The 22,500-nt window shown below is 46.3% G+C and overlaps 1 protein-coding gene across 1 annotated transcript in view; it reads left to right on the plus strand.

The window, feature by feature from the left end:
• Window positions 1–22,500, plus strand: part of abca7 (ATP-binding cassette, sub-family A (ABC1), member 7) — a 61,895-nt gene that overhangs the window by 16,802 nt on the left and 22,593 nt on the right. The window contains exons 11-25 of the mRNA XM_083648163.1: window positions 486–602; window positions 6,170–6,361; window positions 6,824–7,032; window positions 7,856–8,032; window positions 8,912–9,134; window positions 9,896–10,117; window positions 10,512–10,716; window positions 10,955–11,068; window positions 13,102–13,273; window positions 15,264–15,395; window positions 15,845–15,984; window positions 16,226–16,363; window positions 16,598–16,839; window positions 18,366–18,423; window positions 19,703–19,905. Of these exons, the coding sequence (XP_083504289.1) occupies window positions 486–602; window positions 6,170–6,361; window positions 6,824–7,032; window positions 7,856–8,032; window positions 8,912–9,134; window positions 9,896–10,117; window positions 10,512–10,716; window positions 10,955–11,068; window positions 13,102–13,273; window positions 15,264–15,395; window positions 15,845–15,984; window positions 16,226–16,363; window positions 16,598–16,839; window positions 18,366–18,423; window positions 19,703–19,905 (2,544 nt within the window). The remainder of the gene's footprint in view (window positions 1–485; window positions 603–6,169; window positions 6,362–6,823; window positions 7,033–7,855; window positions 8,033–8,911; window positions 9,135–9,895; window positions 10,118–10,511; window positions 10,717–10,954; window positions 11,069–13,101; window positions 13,274–15,263; window positions 15,396–15,844; window positions 15,985–16,225; window positions 16,364–16,597; window positions 16,840–18,365; window positions 18,424–19,702; window positions 19,906–22,500) is intronic.

The following is a 22,500-nucleotide window of genomic DNA, read 5'->3' on the forward strand; positions in this document are numbered from 1 at the left end:
CTCTCTGCCAAATACAATCAAGTATCTTAGTTGTATGTACACAAAAATGTGGTTGACGGCAGGAAATTGACTTTTTGTCCACTGGTTACAGTGTCCATTCCAAACTTCACCAACCAATTTCAGTATTTTACAAGCGAAACTGATTTTAAGAACAGAAAATAACCTTCAAACTGGCTAAACTGGCTGGTATAAAAATATGGACGTAGCCACCGTGGACTCCGCTCCGTTTTTGGTCCCTGTTCGGCTACTTACTACTTTACTGAGGTCATTATATCAAGTTAGAAGTTGGGTCATTTTCCCATTCACTTCTATACAATCAGACTTATTTTTGCAGCCATAGACTGTATAAACGAGTGAGGTATATAAACCCCCACCCCCCCCTCCCATACAGTTGTCATGAAAGGTGAAATTAGCTTTCAGAAGAAAAAGACTAAAATATAAATGCAGCCCTTTAAGCTAATGAGGCTGTGGCCTGTTGTGTGCAGGTGAACAGGACCTTCCAGGACCTGCAGATGGTGCAGGAGCTGAGTGCAGCCTGGAGCGAGGTGGGACCACAAGTCAAAAGCTTCATGGAGAGCAGCCTGGAGGTCCAGCTGCTGCAGGTCAGACACACCAACCGCACCTTTACTCTGAAAGAGGGCTGAAGCTCAGTTTTAGCATATGCCTAATGATTATGACTCATGATTATTTTCATGTTGATCTGTGGATTATTTTCTTGATTAATTGATGATTAGTTAATTGGTCTATAAAATGTAAAAAAATGGTGAAAAATGTCCATCAGTGTTTCCCAAAGCCCAAGATAACCTCCTCAAATGTCTGCTTTTGATATTCAGTTTACTTTCATAGAGCCAGAAGGAGTAAAGAAACCAGAAATTATTTACATTTAAGAAACTGGAATGAGAGAATTTCGACTTTTCTCTTCTTAAAATTACTCGAATGGATTAATCAATTCTCAAAATAGTTGGCATTTAATTTAATAGTTATCGATTAATCATGGCAGCTCTAATGCCAATTCATTGATCTAACACAGGGGTGCCCACACTTTTTCAGCTTGGGAGCTACTTTTAACACATTAAGTGCCAGAGACGACCTAACTCGTCTTACATAATCCAGCGCTTAAGTGCCAAGGACGACCTAACTCGTCTTACATGTTTTTTTGACGGTGGGACATCAATCAACCCCTTTTACATCTTCGAGATAACTATAGGAGCAAGAGCATGTGTGTAATCTATTTTACCGACCACTAAGTGGACCCCCTCCAACTCTCCGATCTGATCTCCAACACTCTCCCCCAGGAACCTCCCCCCACCTCACCTGATGATCTCACAAACAACCTCAACAACACACTATCTGCTTCCCTCAACCTGCTGGCCCCTCTCAAAACAAAAACCGTCTCCTTCACTACCTCTGCACCCTGGTTCACACCTCAACTCCGCACACTCAAACAGACCGGCCGCCAATTGGAAAGACTCATCATGAAAACACCACTCACCGTTCACCTCGAAGCCTACAAACTCCACCTCTCAACTTACAAAGATGCCCTCACTGCCGCCAAGTCTGTCTATTTTTCCTCCATCATCAACGATCCCAGCCGTAATCCCAAAACCCTCTTTTCCACCGTCAACAGCCTCCTCAAGCCCCGCACCGACGCCTTCCCTACCTCCTCATCTGAACAATGCACTGCTTTCCTTCACTTCTTTGCTGACAAAATCACCACCATCTACCAATCACTGTCCCCTCTGTCCCCCCCAGCTGCCCCTACCCCTGCTTCTCTCCTCTCCATCCCGCTTGCCTTTCCTAGCCTCCCCCCCCACCGCCGTCTTTCCCGGTTCACCCCTGTCACTGCCTCCACCGTCTCCAAACTCATCAGCTCATCCAAACCCACTACCTGCTCCCTTGACCCCCTCCCCACCCCCCTTTTGAAATCATGCCTTCCTGTCATCTGCCCCTACCTCACAAACCTCTTCAACTCCTCACTCTCCCATGGCACTGTCCCCTCTGCTTTCAAAACTGCTGCTGTCACTCCCATCCTCAAGAAACCTGGTCTTGACCCATCCTGCCTCAATCACTACCGGCCTATCTCCAACCTCCCCTTCCTCTCAAAAACCCTGGAACGCATAGCAGCCACCCAACTTCAACACCACCTGCACTCCAATGACCTATTCGAACCCCTCCAATCTGGTTTCCGCCCCCTCCACAGCACTGAAACAGCACTCCTTAAAGTCTTCAACGACCTCCTCACCTCTGCCGACTCCGGATCCCTCACCATCCTCATCCTCCTCGACCTGAGTGCAGCCTTCGATACCGTGAACCATAACATCCTGCTCTCCAGATTGGAAGATCTCGGTATCGAAGGTACTGCACTCAGGTGGATTCACTCCTACCTCTCCAACCGTTCTCAGTTCATTTCCCTACACAACCACTCCTCTGCTCCCTCTATAGTTTCACACGGTGTCCCCCAAGGTTCTGTACTCGGTCCATTTCTGTTCATCACTTACATCCTCCCCCTCGGTCAGATCCTCCGTCACTTCAACCTGGACTTTCACTGTTATGCCGACGACACTCAGATCTACCTCAGCACCACCTCCCCCCACAACCCACCCCTCTCCCACATCAACTCCTGCCTGTCTGCCATTAAATCCTGGATGCAAGAAAACTTTTTACAACTCAACAGCAATAAAACAGAACTTCTCCTCATCGGCTCCAAGTCCACTCTCTCCAAAACCAACAACCCCACCCTCACCATCGACAACACCACTGTTTCCCCTTCCTCCCAGGCACGCAATCTTGGTGTCATCATTGACCCCACCCTTTCCCTTGAACCCCACATCCGTCAAATTGTCAAATCCTCCTTCTACCACCTCCGTAACATTGCCAAAATTCACCCCTCCCTCTCACACTCCACTGCTGAAACTCTCATTCACGCCTTCATCTCCTCCCGCCTGGATTACTGCAACTCACTCCTCCACGGCATCAACTCCTCCCTCATCAACAGACTCCAACTGGTTCAGAATGCAGCAGCTCGACTCCTCACCCACACCAAATCCTGGCACCACATCACCCCTGTCCTCAAAGAACTCCACTGGCTTCCCATCCCCTACCGCATCAACTATAAAATCTTGGTCATCACTTACAAAGCCCTTCATAAACTGGCCCCCCCTTACCTCACAGATCTCCTCTCCCCCTACCAACCCTCCCGGTCCCTCAGATCCTCCTCAGCCGACCTCCTTTCCACCCCCAAGTCCAAACTCCGCAGCTTTGGGGACAGAGCTTTCTCTCGGGCAGCTCCCAGACTCTGGAACGCCCTCCCCCAAGACATCAGAACATCAGAGTCCCTCACAGTCTTCCACTCCCGCCTCAAAACCCATCTCTTTTCCACCGCCTTCCCTTAGTCCCTCTGCTCCCTCCCCCTATCCTTGCTAGTGTGCTGTCTCTGTCTACTGTCTTGTCTCACCACTATCGCCCCCCCCCCCACATAGTACTCAGTGTTTAGTGTAATCTCTGTCGTTATATGTTTACTAACGTCACCCCCCCGCCCCCCTCAGTGTTTAGTTTTGTTTAGCCTATTGTGAAGCGTCTTTGAGCCCTGGAAAAGCGCTATATAAGTCCCATCTATTATTATTATTTATTATTATTACTAAGTGGCGACAGATACAGAGAGAAGCCACAGCCACGGGACCCGTACACCAAAAGCAGCCGCCTCCCGCGGAAATGGCTTGGCGATTTTACAGTCAGGAGCCCGGAGACACACACACAGAACGGACAGAGATCCCCTCCCCCCCAGAGCCGCGGAGCAACGCGCGAACACACACACACACACACACACACACACACACACACACACACACACACACCGCGGGAGCAAGCCATTCAAGGAAATGGCTTGGCGATTTTACAGTAATCCATTTCAGACTCGTCCCCGCACGCAGGCAAGCAGGCAGGCAGGCACGCAGACAGACAGGCAGGCAGCACAACGCGCTTCTGACACGCCCGCTGTTAGGAGGAAGGAGGAGAAGACACACGGAGGGAGGAGTTTGAATGAGAGGGGTGTTTCCTGTTGTTATGGAGGAAATTACTGTTCAAAACTATTGTTTAGAATGTCTGACGGTCTTACTGATGCCAAAAATGAATGGTTAAAGTGACTGTTTCACAAAAAGCCATTTATCTCTGAATAAATTTCCAGACGCTGAAACCATGCTGTACTCAACGGCTAATATCTACATAACTACTAACTCTGCAAACTAACTCTTTTAGACAGAGAAAGCACACATTCTATTAGTTATTTTTAGATGATTGGTGTTCATGAATTCTTAACAGAAAAGAATCCTCGGCTGTTCTAAAATGAGCCAGAATCGTCAAAAACACCCCTGGCACAACTTACCTACAGGAATGAAAACATGGCTGGCATTCAATGTGTTAAAATGACCAAGTCAAAGTGATCTACCAAACATATTTATTTATATATATATACAAACTTGGCTGCCACAGCGAGATCTGACTGGCGCACCTGTACGTCAATCAAGTGGCAAATGCCATAGTGAGGATGGATGATAGGTTGCTAACTTTTGCATGAGCAGTATAGATGAGATCTGACTGGCTACCTGTACGTCAATCAAGTGGAAAAATGGGCCTATTAGCCTATCATCCATCCTCACTACGGCACTATGTAAAAAAAAAAAAAAACCCTCAATGCCATGCGATCTACCACACTACCTTCGCGATCGACCGGTCGATCGCGATCGACGTATTGGGCACCCCTGATCTAACACAACATGTGCCATTTGGTGGATGCTTATATCCAAATCCTCTTACAGTATGATCAGTGAAATGTCGTATTTACCGTATTTACGGGTTGCGAGCACATGAACGGCCCTCAAATGTCGTATTTACGAGTGGGAATTTGGGAAATTTCGATGAGACCCGAGTTTACGAGTTGTGACGTTGCGTGAGGATTCGGGACTACGACAATGGAGGAAAGTATGGAATCCGTGTCACCAATTGACTGTAAAAAGTTATATATATCGTTATTCTGTTCATAGCTATCATTTATTTTAGTACCGTAGTTGCACATTATGGCCTATGTAGCTATAATGACCCACTACTTGCTTTTGGTAAGAAAACACCCCTCACAAGAAAACAACCTTACTTCTGGCGTCCATGTTTGTTGCTCTTTCCGACCAAGAGCACTTGAATGGTGTCCTGTCGTAATTACGACTCTACAACGGGTAAGTAGGAGCTTCCGTGGAGCAAGTGAACACAGCATTAGTGCCATGTGTTAAACTTCCTGGCAGGGAGAAGAACAGCTGTGTTTTGTTATTAAAATGCATATGTCAGTTTTAGACTGTGCCTCAGGTTTGTGCTAACATCATATTACAGATACCAAGCCTGTAGCAGTTAGTGTTGGCATGTCTACTAAACTGCTTCGGAAGAATGCTTCTTTGCTCGATTCTGATTGGTCAACCGTTTCCTTTGCCTGCTCCACCCCTTTTGTGTGGAACGGGTAAGGATATTTAACAGGGTTTCTCACCTGCTGAAACATGAACAATTTAACAAACTTGTTACGATGTAAGTTGGTTGGACCCAGGAGCAGACACGGACACAGTTCTCAAAAAAGGAAGAAAGTTTATTTTCACAATGATAATCTCCACTGGAGTGAATGGCAGGCTGACAGGCCACAGCAGAGACAATTCCCGAACTCCGCTCACAGCTGCGAAGAGGTCTGGTGCTGAGATCCGACCTGAACACAAGAGATTGAGTCAATTCAAAGATCCACAGGAAACGCACGAAAAAACACGAGAAGGAATTCAAGGCTCCACGTATAGCTACCACGGTAGAAGACTTAATAATCTGACGAAGAGTGGGTGCAGAGCCAGGGTCTTTATGCCGGTTACTGGTGATGAGTGGAGTGATTTCCAGCCATGCTGCGAGGTCCAGGTACTCAGTGTAGATTGCTGCCAGTCGTGTCAGTGCAGAAACACACAGGGGAGGGGGAACACAGAGGAAGAGAGACACACCAAAACACACACCCCGCTGTCTCCTGACAAAACTACTTTTAAACATTACTACCAGCTCAGCTCAGTGGAGACTAGCCCTTACCTAAAAAACCTTACCTTAAAAAAAACCTTACCTAAAAACTCCTTCTTTCTTATAATTTATGTGTGTGCGACAGGATTTGCTGAAGCGGCCGCTGGTGGCGGGGCTGGTCAACCTGCGTCTGCGGAACACTTCCTGGACGGCGTCGCGCATCGCCCGCTTCCTGTCCACTGACCACGCCCCCAGGAAGCCCGGAGCTCCGCCCACCTGGCTGGACGTCTACAATGACCTCAACCACACCATCACCACGCTCGCTCAAGTCACACAGGTTCTCCTCCACACACACACACACACACACAGGCTGCTTCTCGTGCTGCGTTCCAAACATATCGGTAATTGGGAAATTCCAGCGTCCTACAGTACTTAGTACAATTTCTCATTCAGTTCCCAACAATTCGATGTGTATTTAATTCTCACTCTTCTACACTGTGTCATATCAAAGATACTCTATACACAAACAACATGACCCATTACACACACTGTGCCAATGGTATGAAATGGTGAGAGAGAACATCACTTTTCACTCACTACAGCACCAACTAAGAAGAATCAGTGGTAATCTGTACTCACGTTCACTTCCCCCATTGGAGTCAATAGAATCAGACCTGCCACTAGGCTCCTAAAGGGGTGGGGCAGTGGCGAAACCCACGTGACACACATACGGGAATTGCCTGGCAGTTGGGCCATCTCGTTTCTAAACGGTCTCTGGTCATCCCTCGTCTCTTTCCAGTGTTTCTCCCTGAACAAGCTGGAAGGGGTGGAGTCTGAGGGTCAGCTGATTGACAGGGCCCTGGAGCTGCTGGAAGACAGGCAGTTCTGGGCGGGCGTGGTCTTCCTGCTGCCCAACACCTCCTCCTCCTCCAGGCTGTCGCCGCACGTCACCTACAAGATCCGAATGGACATCGATGACGTGACGCGCACCAATAAGATCAAGGACAGGTAGGGAGGAGGCGGAGCTTCTCTCCCAACACTTCCTGGCTTTATCCCCCATCTAATTTACATAAATTTACTGTATACATGCAAATCACCTATTCAGCATTTACTAACCATTGTAAACATCATGGTGTAACTTCATAGTACCGGCCTACACAACGCTTATTTATATTTACTAACTGGTTATTTATCATTTACACATAAAAGTATTTTAAAAGTGTTTCATTTGTATAGGAAATGACATATAATTAAGTCAAAAATTATTTAAATTCTCAAGTTAGAATGTATAAATGATTAATTTATTTACATGTTGAGATATATTGAGATTGACATTTGACATATAACATAGAGATAAAAGATAAGCTCTCTTGCTCGCCATTCAAGGGTGCTACCATCCCTCTGTTTCAAATAGGCAGAAAATCTCTGATATCATTTTGTATTAATGATATTCTCTCATACAGATTGTCGTGGTTGGGTGAGAACCTTGCAACTCCTTACAACTGGATTACACGCTCCCTCTGTAGGATGAACCCCTGTACAACTCTTGTTTATGTAACTTTAAAAAATAAGAAGAAAAATCTATTAAACTCAAAAAATGCATAGCCGTCAAGTTAAATATACAAATATTCATTCGTTCATGAAAAGTTGACATTTTGTACAAATTTGGAGATACAAGGTTTCTTCCCGACAAACAGACTCTATTTTGCACTTTTGATATCGCGTTAGGTCTGATGGTTTCACCAGCATCGGAATCTGGACCTCGGCAGAACAAAAACACTCCTGTCTTGGTGTCTCCATCGATCCTTCTTGTGTGTTTCTCCTCCTTCAGGTTCTGGGATCCCGGTCCGGCGGCCGACCCTTTCAGCGACATGCGCTACGTGTGGGGCGGCTTCGTATACGTGCAGGACCTGGTGGAGCGAGCGCTGGCCCGCGTGCTCACTGGGGTCCAGCAGACCACCGGCATCTACATCCAGCAGATGCCCTACCCCTGCTACGTGGACGACGTGTGAGTGGCCTGTCGCTCTCTGTCCTACCCATTGGTCCTACCTGATGAAATGGTCGAATATGGATCTCAGGAATGGGACGATAGATCAAAATTCAAGATATCACTATACAAATTTTTTTTGAAAGTAGGTGGGTCTGACAAATGAATGGTAGTGCAGCGGTAGATTCCCTCCCTACCAACAGGAGGTTCACAGGTTCGAGCCCCTGTGTTGCCTCTGGCTTGATCAGGCGTCCATACAGGCACAATTGGCCATGTCTGCGGGTGGGAAGCTGGATGAATTGTATGTGTCCTGTCCTGGTCGCTGCACTAGTGCCTCCTCTGGTCCGTCGGGGCACCTGTTCGGGGGGGGGGAGGGGAACTGGGGGGAACAACTTTAAAGACGCGGCTGGTGACTGCACATGTGTCGGAGGAAGCATGTGCTTGTCTACAGCTCTTCCCAGATCGGCAGAGGGGGTGGAGCAAAGTAGTACAATTGGGGAGAAACCCGGGGGGGGAGGGGAATCCACATTTCATATATATATATATATATATATTTTTTATAATGGTGATATCAGCTCCATGTTATTCTGCTGTAGTAATCACAAATGAGACGCTTGGCCATCACAGTTTCACAAGCTCTCCATCCAAATGATATTATTTACACTTTGTAATGACATTTTTTCAATTGTTTATAGCACGGCAGCCAATGGCATCGCTAGAAAGATTCGTGGCTCATAAATAAACAGAATTTTCTACAGTCAGACTTTTTTTCCTCACTGAAGGTTTTGTTTACATCAAACATCTTTGAGGGTCCCTCATATAAAAGTATTTGGGAACCTCCGTTTTAGGCTTCTACCTCATTACAGTAGTTTTATTTCTGACCCCCCCTCCATCCCTTAGCTTCCTGCGCGTGCTGAACCGCTCGCTGCCCCTCTTCATGACGCTGGCCTGGATCTACTCGGTGGCCATGATCATTAAGGGCGTGGTGTACGAGAAGGAGGCGCGGCTGAAGGAGACCATGAGGATCATGGGTCTGGGCACAGGCACGCTGTGGCTGGGCTGGTTCATCAGCAGCATCGTGCCCTTCCTGCTGTCTGCCGCGCTGCTCATCGCTCTGCTCAAGGTAGGTGGACACAACGAGGAAAAAGCCACCCTGAATGTTGCAATGGAGCGGTCTATTGGTGTGTCACTTCTTATCAATGTACGTTCTTTGGCGATACCAAAAGGTGAAAACACTGCAGACTACTGATTGGTCAGAGAGAATGACATGTCATCAGAGTGCAACACAGGACATGCTGCACATTAGTTAAATAGTCACGCTAATGTAAATGTTTCCACTGACTACTTGAAACCACGTCAAGATATTTCCAGTGCAGCTACAATGGAGTTTGACAGCATAAGATATTTCAGTATGGAAGAGGGTTGAACATGATTTAGACTATTTACACTTAGCATTGCATTGCACATTGCTTGCCTCTGGGAGACTGTGTACATCACTGAGAATTAGCAATATTATTATTAGCGTATTCATATTATTATTAGTTGTTGAATGTGTGAAATGATTATTGATAAATCTGCACTTAATTAACTAACCTTGAAGTAAACAGCCTTGACCGTTAAACTTGCACTAATCTTAACCTCAGTGACATCATGCCTCAACCCAAACACATTACCTTTCGGTATTGTGTAGATTAGTAAATGATTACTAGACACATTAGTTAACTGTTAATTAAGGGTTAGTTCATTCTTTAATTCTAATTACCCCCCAAGTAACCCACTTGTGTTATTGTTTTTTTGTGATACTATTGGTTTCAGAGGTGTCAATAGCTCTCCTATTTCCTCAGCATTTATCTTTTGTATTTCCTGTTCCCCCCCCTGCCTCAGTGGGGTGACATCCTGCCCTACAGCGACCCGGCTGTGGTGTTCTTCTTCCTGATGGCGTTTGCCACGGCCACCATCATGCAGTGTTTCCTCATCAGCACCTTCTTCTCCAAGGCCAACCTGGCGGCGGCCTGCGGCGGCCTGATCTACTTCGGCCTCTACCTGCCGTACGTGCTGTGCGTCGCATGGAGAGACCGCCTCAACACCACACACCGCATCCTCGCCGTGAGTACAAGCAGCAGAAGAAGTACCAAGAGCTTTTACTTCAGTCAAATTAGCAATACAACAATGTAAAGATACTCCGTTACAAGTAAATATCCTGCATTCAAAATCTTACTTGAGTAAACCTACTGATATTGAAGTATTGGCAGCAAAATGTACTTGGAATATATGAGTATGTAATATTGATGTAGCGTGATATTCACAAAATATTGCAGTATTAGATATTATTGAATATCAGTCCAAGCCTAGCTTCCATAATTGTGCATTTAACTTAACCGTGCAAGCCAGCTGGATTCTCGCGAGATCTCGATCAAAACAAAACCACCCATCTGGCAGCGTCGGGTTACATTTAACCGTCCATCTAAAGAAGAATACGGTTTTGTTCCTGTTCCCTCAGAGTTTCTTCTCTCCGGTGGCCTTTGGGTTTGGCTGTGAGTATTTCTCCCAGTACGAGGAGCAGGGTGTGGGCATCCAGTGGTACAACCTGCACTCCAGCCCCGTGGAGGGAGACTCCTACAACTTCACCACCTCCATCGTCATGCTGTACGTCGATGCCCTCATCTACGCCACCGCCACCTGGTACATTGAAGCCGTGTTCCCCGGTGAGGCTGCACACACAACCAGGGGAAATATAATAATATGAAATCTGACGTGTTTTATGATCAATCATAGATGAAATAACTGGTTGAGATGTGTATTTTTGCAGCATTTGCTCTCCACACAAATACAGTGAGAAATGGTTTTAACCAAGTTTTATCTGTGTGTGTGTGTGTGTGTGTGTGTGTGTGTGTGTGTGTGTGTGTGTGTGTGTGTGTGTGTGCGTGCGCGTGTGCTCTCCAGGTGAGTATGGGATCCCCCGGCCCTGGTACTTCATCTTCCAGGTGAACTACTGGGGCGGCGTGCCCCTGGAGGCCGGCATGCCCATCCCCCCTGCTCCCACAGAGGAGCACCAAGGTAATGTGAACTGATCCTCTCTGTCCAATCACATTCTGTCCTCTCACTGTCTTCTGATCCTGTCTGTCCAATCACATTCTGTCCTCCCACTGTCTTCTGATCCTCTCTGTCCAATCACATTCTGTCCTCTCACTGTCTTCTGATCCTGTCTGTCCAATCACATTCTGTCCTCTCACTGTCTTCTGATCCTGTCTGTCCAATCACATTCTGTCCTCCCACTGTCTTCTGATCCTCTCTGTCCAATCACATTCTGTCCTCTCACTGTCTTCTGATCCTGTCTGTCCAATCACATTCTGTCCTCCCACTGTCTTCTGATCCTGTCTGTCCAATCACATTCTGTCCTCCCACTGTCTTCTGATCCTCTCTGTCCAATCACATTCTGTCCTCCCACTGTCTTCTGATCCTCTCTGTCCAATCACATTCTGTCCTCTCACTGTCTTCTGATCCTCTCTGTCCAATCACATTCTGTCCTCTCACTGTCTTCTGATCCTCTCTGTCCAATCACATTCTGTCCTCTCACTGTCTTCTGATCCTGTCTGTCCAATCACATTCTGTCCTCCCACTGTCTTCTGATCCTGTCTGTCCAATCACATTCTGTCCTCTCACTATCTTCTGATCCTCTCTGTCCAATCACATTCTGTCCTCTCACTGTCTTCTGATCCTCTCTGTCCAATCACATTCTGTCCTCTCACTGTCTTCTGATCCTGTCTGTCCAATCACATTCTGTCCTCCCACTGTCTTCTGATCCTGTCTGTCCAATCACATTCTGTCCTCTCACTATCTTCTGATCCTCTCTGTCCAATCACATTCTGTCCTCTCACTGTCTTCTGATCCTGTCTGTCCAATCACATTCTGTCCTCTCACTGTCTTCTGATCCTCTCTGTCCAATCACATTCTGTCCTCCCACTGTCTTCTGATCCTCTCTGTCCAATCACATTCTGTCCTCTCACTGTCTTCTGATCCTCTCTGTCCAATCACATTCTGTCCTCTCACTGTCTTCTGATCCTCTCTGTCCAATCACATTCTGTCCTCACACTATCTTCTGTTGGGGCCATCACACTGCAGCTGTTTTTCTTTTGGCTGAACCAGGGTGGGAAACTTCTTATTTTTGTATGTGGTTTGTTTATGCCAATCTTCAACGTGCTCATACCGGCCGGTGTGTTTATAGGGTAAATTAAAGCGCTAATCTACAAGTTTTTACATTCATTCCACTTTCAGACCAACGACCAGGGTCGGAGCAGGTTTACTTGACCCACGTTCAAACCCTTCTTTTGTCAATGCACACCAACAAGTCAGTCAACACGGGTTAATCCCTGGTCATGATCATTCAGATAGGACCCAGGTCACAACCCGGGAGAGATGCATATCAATTAGCATAAGAAATAGCAACCTGGGGGGTGCCATTCACACCGAAATCAACCCTGGTCCCGCCAAGCCCAGTCGGGCAACATGGGTTAACCTTTTTAGACACAAAATCAACCTAGGAATAACCCTGGTTGGACCCCTGGTGAAAAAGGGATATTAGTCCCAATCAACAGATCACCTGTCAATCAGTGTGGGCAGAGCTTGGATTCTCTGTTGATGCAGTTTGAGTTTCTCTTCTCTGTCTGTTCAGTCATGGTGGCTGTCGTCGCTGCTCATGTAACTACCCAGTTCTTCTTCTGTTAATTCCAAACAAACAGGAAACATAAAACACATCACTTACATGAGCTAGATATAGGTTGGATGGATCACTATTGTGTTAGAGCAGTCAGTGATAGATAGCCATAAAATAGACATTTATTTATGTATGTACAGTATGTATGTATGTATGTATGTATGTATGTATGTACATGTATGTATTTATTTATTTATTTATGTCAAATGTTGTACATTATATATCTTCAAATTAGGGATTACTACAGTGATTCTCCATCCTGGTCCTGCTGGTTCTGCTGGAGTTCTGCTGATTTTCTAGCCTATCAGGTAGTTAATTGCAACCCAGCATCACTCTTCTGAAATCTTCCACGGTTTTTATAATCCCAACGCTACAGATCGCATTGAGCCCGAGCCAACCCACCTGGTCCTGGGTGTGACCATACAGAACCTGGTGAAGATCTACAAGCAGGGAGCCAAGCTGGCCGTCAATCACCTGAACCTCAAGTTCTACGAGGGGCAGATCACCTCTTTCCTGGGCCACAATGGAGCCGGAAAGACTACCACCATGTAAGGACCGTGCTGCCAGCGCTGCACGCATGCTTTCTGTCAGGACCGTGCTGCCAGCGCTGCACGCATGCTTTCTGTCAGGACCGTGCTGCCAGCGCTGCACGCATGCTTTCTGTCAGGCCCGACTGACAGAAAGCATGCGTGCTGCCAGCGCTACACGCATGCTTTCTGTCAGGCCCGACTGACAGAAAGCATGCGTGCTGCCAGCGCTACACGCATGCTTTCTGTCAGGCCCGACTGACAGAAAGCATGCGTGCTGCCAGCGCTGCACGCATGCTTTCTGTCAGGCCCGACTGACAGAAAGCATGCGTGCTGCCAGCGCTGGCAGCACGCATGCTTTCTGTCAGGCCCGACTGACAGGCTGACTGGAATTTTTGTTTCCCCAAGGCTGAAACAATATCATTGGTTCAGTCCAAACTGAGTTTTTCTTTAGGCTGAAGCTCATTGAAAAAGACAAAGAGGTAAGAGATACTATGAAGCCTAGCACAATGTCTACACAATGTAAAATGCAGTGAAGAGGAGAGTAGAAAACCCCTAATAGCACGTACAGATGACAAGATCCTCGTGAGTCGTCAGTCTCTGTTCCTTTCACACTATACAGTACACCTCTGTCTTGTGATCAGGAGTCTTTGGGTTGTTTTGGTTTTCACACTATATGACTGAGCTGCGACAGGGATTCACACATTACAAGATATTTCACCAGGAGAATCCCTGACAAGTCCACAAACACAGTCTCACACCGGCTTTATTCTTTCTAAACACACGCACGCACATCGATGGGTCATTCTCCAAAATTGGTTCAATTTTAGATTCATTAGGTCGGAGTTATTACGTTTACGGCTATCTCAAATATCATTTGGGTTTTGAATGGATAATAGAATGATTTTAGTAAACATATAAGATTTGCATAGCTACTTAAATGCTTTTTACATTTGTTTTTTGGTTGTGGGACAGTTTGTACCAATCCCGGAGAACGACCTCCTCAGTCAGACCATTGCAGACACACACATCACCGCGGTCGTGTCTGCCTCACTACACTCTTCTCTCCTGACCACACCCCCGACACGACTACATATCAAGCAGTCTAGATATCCGTTGGACCTCATGTGACTCGTCGGTGAGTGCTCGGGGTAGCTCCCCGAGCTAGTTCGCACTTAACAAGCGAGCACCGATTTGCGAGCGCCAAGCCAACATGATTTGCCTCTGATCGGGGGGGGGGGGGGGGGGGGTTGTCGCCAAGTTCCAAAAACAGCTCATCGAGGGCTCGGAGCGCATAGTGTGAACTAGCCATTACTTTACTTCAAAACTCAAAAAGGGGGAAAACACAAGATAAACAGAATACTTAAATAAGTAAGGGAAATAAAGTAAATTAATATGAATCTGCTACTAACTGAAATAAATAAATAAATGTGTCATGGCGTATGTGTTAAATAGCTCATATGTTAGACCCTAACAGTTAGAGTGTACTCACAGGGATTCTGGAAAGTCTGATAAAGTATGGACAATTATTTTGACATCTTCCAGGTTTTAAAATATTTTGCACAAAAAGCCTGGAAAAACATGGAAAAATATTGTTATTACAAGATATGTAGATGTGGCCCTACTGTAATTTCACTTATTGATCTTTTGTGGTTGATAGGATAATAATAGCTTACTTTTTATAGCACCATCCATACATAGAATGCAACTTAAAATGCTCACTACGTAAAACAATTATAAGAAAAAGCTACATTTTCAAGACACGCAAAAGCAAGACAGCATAAAATTACATAAAAAAAGAAAGACGGAAATGGGTAAAGATAATAATAAAACATGTTTTATTGTACAGTGGATGTGTGGTATGGCCTATTTGACAGACATGTTCAGTCAGTATCAGAAAACATGATATTGAACCCTGATCAAAATCTTCAAATCCAGTCTAGAAATTAAAATCAGAATTTGGGGATTTTGATGCAGTCTAAAGTGGTATAATCTATTTGGTGTCTGCCAGGTCCATCCTGACTGGCCTGTTCCCTCCCACCTCGGGGACGGTTTACATCAAGGGTTTGGACATCCGCTCCGACATGGACATCATCCGCAGGAAGCTGGGCGTCTGTCCGCAGCACAACGTCCTGTTTGACATGTAAGACCCGCCTCTCACCGGCCGCTGTTCCCTGTCCTGAAACACCTGTACATATGGCCGGGGGCATTAAGACAAAATCAAATAGATGTATAATAATATTTTTAATTCAGTACTGTTCACTGACTATTGGTGCTTTTAGAACATTCTATTCTGCAGCAATGACAGTATGCTCTCTTCCACTCCCTCTCTTTTCCCTCCCTCCCTCTCTCTGTATCTCTCTCTCTCTCTCTCTCTCTCTCTCTCTCTTTTCCCTCCCTCTCTCTCTCTGTATCTCTCTCTCTCTCTCTCTCTCTCTCTTTTCCCTCCCTCTCTCTCTCTGTATCTCTCTCTCTCTCTCTCTCTCTCTCTTTTCCCTCCCTCTCTCTCTCTGTATCTCTCTCTCTCTCTCTCTCTCTCTCTCTCTTTTCCCTCCCTCTCTCTCTCTGTATCTCTCTCTCTCTCTCTCTCAGTCTGACAGTGGAGGAACATGTGTGGTTTTATGGGCGTCTGAAGGGTCTGTCTGAGGCGGAGGTGGAGTCTGAGCTCGACACTCTACTGGACGACGTCGGCCTGCTGCCCAAACGCCATGAACAGACCAAGAACCTCTCCGGTAAAATCACTTCTCACTTGTTTCTCTAAAGCCCCTTTCGTACAGAAAAACGTTTAAGATTGACATATTAATGCAATAAACAGAGCTACAGACAGACAGACATTTATAGTATTTATAGTTATAGTTAGATGTGGAACAGTATGAATGTAAAGCAGCTTTCCGGGGATAAACAAAGGTTTAAAAAAATAATCTGTTTGAACAATTTCCAGAATGTAAAGTATCTTCCTGTCTGTTGCCTCAGGTGGGATGCAGAGGAAGCTGTCAGTTGCCATAGCGTTTGTTGGAGGATCTGAGGTTGTCGTTCTGGACGAGCCGACAGCCGGCGTGGACCCGTACTCTCGCAGAGGAATCTGGGACCTGCTGCTCAAATACCGCAAAGGTCTGGGACAGGGAGGGGGCGGGGCTTAGGGAGTTCGGGACCCTCCAATATTTTGGAAAGGGGGGGGGGGTCTCAACCTAAATGAATATGAATATGGGCTCAGTGGTCAGCACTGTCACCTCACAGCAAGAAGGTTGTGGGTTCCAATCTCCACCCCTTTGAGACACATGCTTGTGTGATAAGGGGGCAATAAAGAATAAACAGAACTGAACTGAATCTGCTTCTCTGCCTCAGACCGGACCATCATCCTGTCCACACACTACATGGACGAGGCGGACCTGCTGGGCGACCGGATCGCCATCATCTCCCAGGGGGCGCTGTGCTGCTGTGGCTCCCCGCTCTTCCTGAAAGCCCGGCTGGGGACCGGCTACTACCTGACCGTGGTGAAGAGGGAGGGGGGGCTGGACACCAGCACACCCAGCAGCACCAGTATCTGCACCAGTACCAGCACCGGGAAACTGCCTCCTCTCACCAAGGTCCGTTTGTTATGTGTACTGTACTATTTCACCTTTATTTCACCAAGGAAAGTCTGTTCTACATGTATTTAAGATTTATTTCACTAGGGGAAGTCAGCTGGATGGTAGTCTCGGCTCCCAGACATTTGGTCAGCTGCGCCACCAAACGTCTGGGAATTTCACTGTCAGAAACTGTGTCTCCGAGCCCGGCGAGAACCGCCGGCAGCAGACACGCCTACATTTATTATTAGAATTTTATTTGGTAGCGGCAATGCCATTTATAATAGTCCTAACACAGAGCATGAAGCTGATATGCTCCAAACAAAATTTATAGCTGTGGTTTATTTTACAATAATTTTTCCTACCCGGAAGTGGTCCGCTTGCTACTGTGAAGTCATCAGCAGGCTCTATAACGTTAGCCTCGAGAGTCGGGTTTATCGCTGGGGGAAAGACCTCTAGCTGCCGGGGCCGGATGAAACACGTCCTATTAACAGGTTATGTTTGTTTCTTCTAAGTGATTAATATGTTTCTCCGCAAATGCGACAATGTTTTGCGAGACACCGGTTCTGCATGAGAACTGCCCCCAGAAAGCAGGCCCGCCCACAACACTCATGATTGGTTCTCCGATGCAAGGCTTCCAACAGCGCCACCTAACGTTATGCAAAGATTTAAATAGTAATATTCTCAGTCTTACAGGAGTGAAACGGATTAAGACTGAGGGCTGAGTCTAGCTGGATGGCAACTAATTATGATGAAAAATAGGTGGAAGGTTGGGGTTGATTTTTTTCATCAATTCAACTTCAGACTGTTACATGGATGGGGTGATAACAAAAGTAGCAACTTTTTATTTATGTATTGGTAAATAAATAATAATAAATAATATTAAATTATATAATAAATGTATAATAAATAAAATTACTGAAATCAAAATTTATGTTTTTGAGGGGAAACTTTTCTATAAGGATAAAAACAAAAATGAATGAAAGAGTTGCATAGTAAACCTTTAAACTGTGGGGGCAGCAGTAGCTCAGGAGGTAGAGCTGTCATCTGGTATTGAAGCCTTGGCATGGTTGCCGTTGCCGTTGGTGTATGAATGTGAATGGGTGAATCTAGGCATTGTAAAACGCTCTGAGGTGAAAAGCGCTATATAAATGCAACCCATTTACTATTTACTATTTACTGTATTGTATGAATGGCTGCTCTACACTCTGATGTATGGCTACGTAAATCCATACAAATGACCAACTGTAGGAGCATCAAATAAATCCCAGATGGTTTAGGAAAGCATCGCACCCCCAAAGGAAAACTCACAAATAAGATGTGAAACATACAACAAACACATGAAGAACAAAGTAAAACTCACAAATAAGACGTGAAACATACAACAAACACATGAAGAACAAAGTAAAACTCACATATAAGAAGTGAAACATACAACAAACACATGAAGAACAAAGAAGTGAAGATGAGAAATGTGTATGTAGTGATGTAGTGACCTCTGAAGTGATGTAGTGACCCCTGACCCTGAGTGGCTATCTGTGCTTCAGGACAGCGACTCGTCCATGAGTGACGACACGGGGCTGGGCAGCGAGGAGAGCGGCTCAGGTGAGTCTGCGGCTCAGGTGAGTCTGCAGCTCAGGTGAGTCTGCAGCTCAGGTGAGTCTGCAGCTCAGGTGAGTCTGCAGCTCAGGTGAGTCTGCAGCTCTGTATCTGAGTGATAAAGGTGCCATGTGTCACATTTACCACCAATAAATCAATCCCACATTTATTTTGAGACATTAGTATAATTACCGTAAACAAACCAGATCATCAGTGAGTGTCAGCCTCTATCAGCATCCTCCATTGTTTCTCTCATTGTGACATCATGGGCCAGTGAAGAACCCATTAAGCTTCAGAGTGGATCCGATCCGACTCACAACATTTGGATATCACAGCAGACGGGACTATTGTTTTTTTGTTTTTGTTTTTGTTTCCCCCCCATTTTTCTCTGCAATTGTACTTGGCCAATTTCCCCTTGTTGCCCCGGTCGCTGCTCCACCCCCTCTGCCCATCTGGGAAGAGCCGTAGAGAGAGACTAGCACCATGCTTCCTCTGACACACGTGCAGTTGCCAGCTGCTTCTTTTCACCTGACAGCGGGGAGCTTCACCGGCAGGACGTAGCACGTGGGAGGATCACGCTATTCCCACCAGTTCCCTTCCGCCCCGAACAGGCGCCCCGACCGACCAGAGGAGGCGCTAGTGCAGCGACCAGGACACATACAGTACCCTTAATCCGGCTTCCCACCCGCAGACACAGCCAATCGTGCCTGTATGGACGCCCCCAACCAAGCCGGAGGTAACACGGAGGCGCGAATCTACGACCCTTGTGTTGGTAGGCAGGGGGAATCTAGCGCTACACTACGCCCAGACTGGACTATTGGTCTTGACAGAGGTCTGCGCTCACCGAGTGCCCTTCTAGTTTACAACAGAAACAAACTGCTGCTGTATATTGCCGATGGCTCTGGCAGCTTACCATGTTCTTAAAGGATAAGGCTGGTGGTTTTTAATGCCAATGACGTTTCTATTAATCTGTCAATTATTTTCTCCATTAATCGAGTAGTCGTTTGGTCTCTAACATGTCACAAAGTGGGGAAAATTGTCGATCGCTTTTTCCCCAAAGCCCAAGATAACATCCTCTCAAATGAATGTCTTCTTTTGTCATGAACAGCCCACAACCCAATCACTTTACTGTCATAGAAGACTAAAATAAAATAAAATAAATCCCATTTGAGAAGCTGGACCGAGAGAATTTTAGTTTAGTTTTTAGTTTTTCTTAAAAATTTGTCTAAACGATCTATCGCTGATCGCTCATGTCATCTCTGTCTCTGTCTCCCCCTGCTGGCAGACCTGGCGGGGCTGCTGTCCCTGGCACAGCGCCTGGTCCCGGGGGCGCGGCTGGTGGAGGAGGCGGGGCGCGAGGCGGTGCTCAACCTGCCGCAGAGCGCCGCTCAGGACGGCGGCCTGGGGCTCTTCCTGGCCGAGCTGGACCAGAGGCTGAACGAGCTGGGAGTCAGCAGCTACGGCCTGTCAGACAGCACGCTGGAGGAGGTGAGGGCCTTTCAGCAAGCACTCACTAAGAGTCAAAACACCTTGAGTTAAGATTTTCCTTAAAGTCCATCAAATGTATTCCGTGGCACAAAACAACCTTATGTCTTCTCCTTAAGGTTAAACATTTTAACGAAAACTTAAGGACAAGACTTAAGGGTCTTTTGTAGTTTTGTGCAACCGATTTAATTTTATGGAAACCTTAACTCGGACTCTAAGGAAAGTCTTAACTCAAGCTGTTTTGTGCAACCGGCCCCAGGTACTTAGCGGAGGCTTGTGCTGCATCTGTCTGAGAGTGTCTCCGCGGTGGTAGGCGAGTGCGTTTACCTCTACACTACCCAGACACTCTGAAACCTAGTCTGGGCACCTTCCACCCCGCTTTTTGTCATGGGGCGTAAACCACGGAACCAGAATGAACACCGGAAGGCAGTGCGCCAAAAAACGTCTTTGTTGCTGTTAGCTTGACGTCTCTTCCCTCGATTAATTGTCTGATGCAAAGCTTCTGTATTGGCTTAAAATATGTGAGATTGTGAATCCGCAATGTTTCTAAAAGAACTTCTTCAAAAACTTAGTTCGGTACGTCCATCTTTTGTTTTGTTGTTTGCCGTTCTGATACTTGGGTCAAATTGTCAAGTTAACGTGAAAGTTGACGAGCTAGAAACGCTGCCCATCCGGTCTAGGGCGGGCTCTAGGTCGGAACCAGGTAGGGTGACAAAATCAATTGTGGGCGGGAGCCAGGCTCTTTCTCGCCGAGAAGAGCCTGGTGACGCGAGGTTACAGAAACCTTACCTGGCCGAGAGAGAGAGAGAGTCTGTGTCTGTCTGTCTCTGTCTGTCTGTCTGTCTGTTTGCCTGTCTTGTCTGTCTGTCTGTCTGTCTGTCTGTCTGTCTGTCTGTTTGCCTGTCTTGTCTGTCTGTCTGCCTGTCTGTCTGTCTGTCTGTCTGCCTGTCTGTCTGTCTGTCTGTCTGTCTGTTTGCCTGTCTTGTCTGTCTGTCTGTCTGTCTGCCTGTCTGTCTGTCTGTCTGTCTGTCTGTCTTGTCTTGTCTGTCTGTCTGTCTGTCTGTCTGTCTTTCTGCCTGTCTGTCTGTCTGTCTGTCTGTCTGTCTGTCTGTCTGTCTTGTCTTGTCTGGTCTGTCTGTCTGTCTGTCTGTCTGTCTGTCTGTCTGTCTGTCTGTCTGTCTGTCTGTCTGTCTGTCTGTCTTATCCAGCTCCAGTTTGTAATGGGTTTAACTTCAGCATCAGATTAGAGTTGATAGCCAACATACAGAGCCTGATATTCTCCTCCAGTAGCCTGTACTACGAAGCTAGTTTAATGCCTTATCCGAGTAAGTTTGAGTTTAAACCTGGTTTAGCCGTACTACAAAGCAAGTTAACTTTCAATCACCATGGCAACTGACGCTGCAAAGCTAACCTGGTCGCGACCAGGTTAGCTTCAGAGGATAAGATCAAAATCCATGACAGACCCATATAATCGGCTCTCTGGAGTCACTCACCGTTCATATAAGATCGCCATATGAAAAATAGATTGCAGTCAACTGAGAATACAACAAGAAAAACATGTGTGGCTCTGTAGGCTACATAATTAAATTAAGCCTACTTACCACTTTATGTCTTAACAGCTCAACGATGCGTGGAGAAATATGATCACTATTAATCACCGCGGCGCATATCATGAATGGACCCTCAAATGGAGTGAGGGTGATATTCTCCTACATGCCAGAAAATCTGCATCGTCTCAATTCAGTTCAGCAGTTTTCTCTTTTATAGTAGGCTATTAGGCTTTATACTAGGCTATTTTATATATGAATTATTCGATCAGTGCAACCACACACATGAGTGATAGAGATCATTATTCATTGAGCATGCGTTTCTAAATCTATGGTCTAAATAGGCTTACAGATTGTGGAAATGTATAGACTGAGATTACATTTGTTGCTGCTGTATCAATGTATGCAGCTGTATCAGACAGAAATCGCTGATCGAAGTAAATCAAATGACTGATGTGAATACAAGCTGCTGCTTTAGACAGCCCTTCAGCAGACTATCCAACGCGGATTTTCATTCTGACATTAAATCGCGGATACATTAAATATCCGCTAAAACTCTGATCATGCACTGCGCTTTCATGGAACGAGGAAATGGGTGTGGAAATGGGTGTGGGCGTGGATCAACTCAGCTGTTCATAATGTGATTGGCTACCGCACCTCTTTCGCGTGGACGCGCGCCTGTGCACGAGCGAAAAACGTGCGCGTGCACAGGCAGATCCCAGGTCCACTTACCTAGTAAAAAACCAGCGTCGTAGTATCAGTTAACTAGATAGCTTTGATCCTGTTCAGTCAAACCAGATCAAAGGGACTTATCGCGGATCTGTTAAACTAGTTTCGTAGTACAGGGCTCAGGTCAGTGTAGCCTCTCTCCTCCTGTGAGACTCCTGTGCCACTACTGCCACCTGCTGGCAGTGCCTTTAGCTGCTCTAAGGTAATGTCTCTGAAAAAATAAAACCGGGTTCTCACCAGTCCTTGCAATCCTTGAAAGTTTGTGAATTTGAGAGAGAGAGAAATCAAGGCCTCGAAGATTTTTTTTTAAATAGACCTAAGT

This window comes from Poromitra crassiceps (assembly GCF_964638095.1).
Source record: "Poromitra crassiceps genome assembly, chromosome: 12".
Lineage (NCBI taxonomy): Eukaryota > Metazoa > Chordata > Actinopteri > Beryciformes > Melamphaidae > Poromitra > Poromitra crassiceps.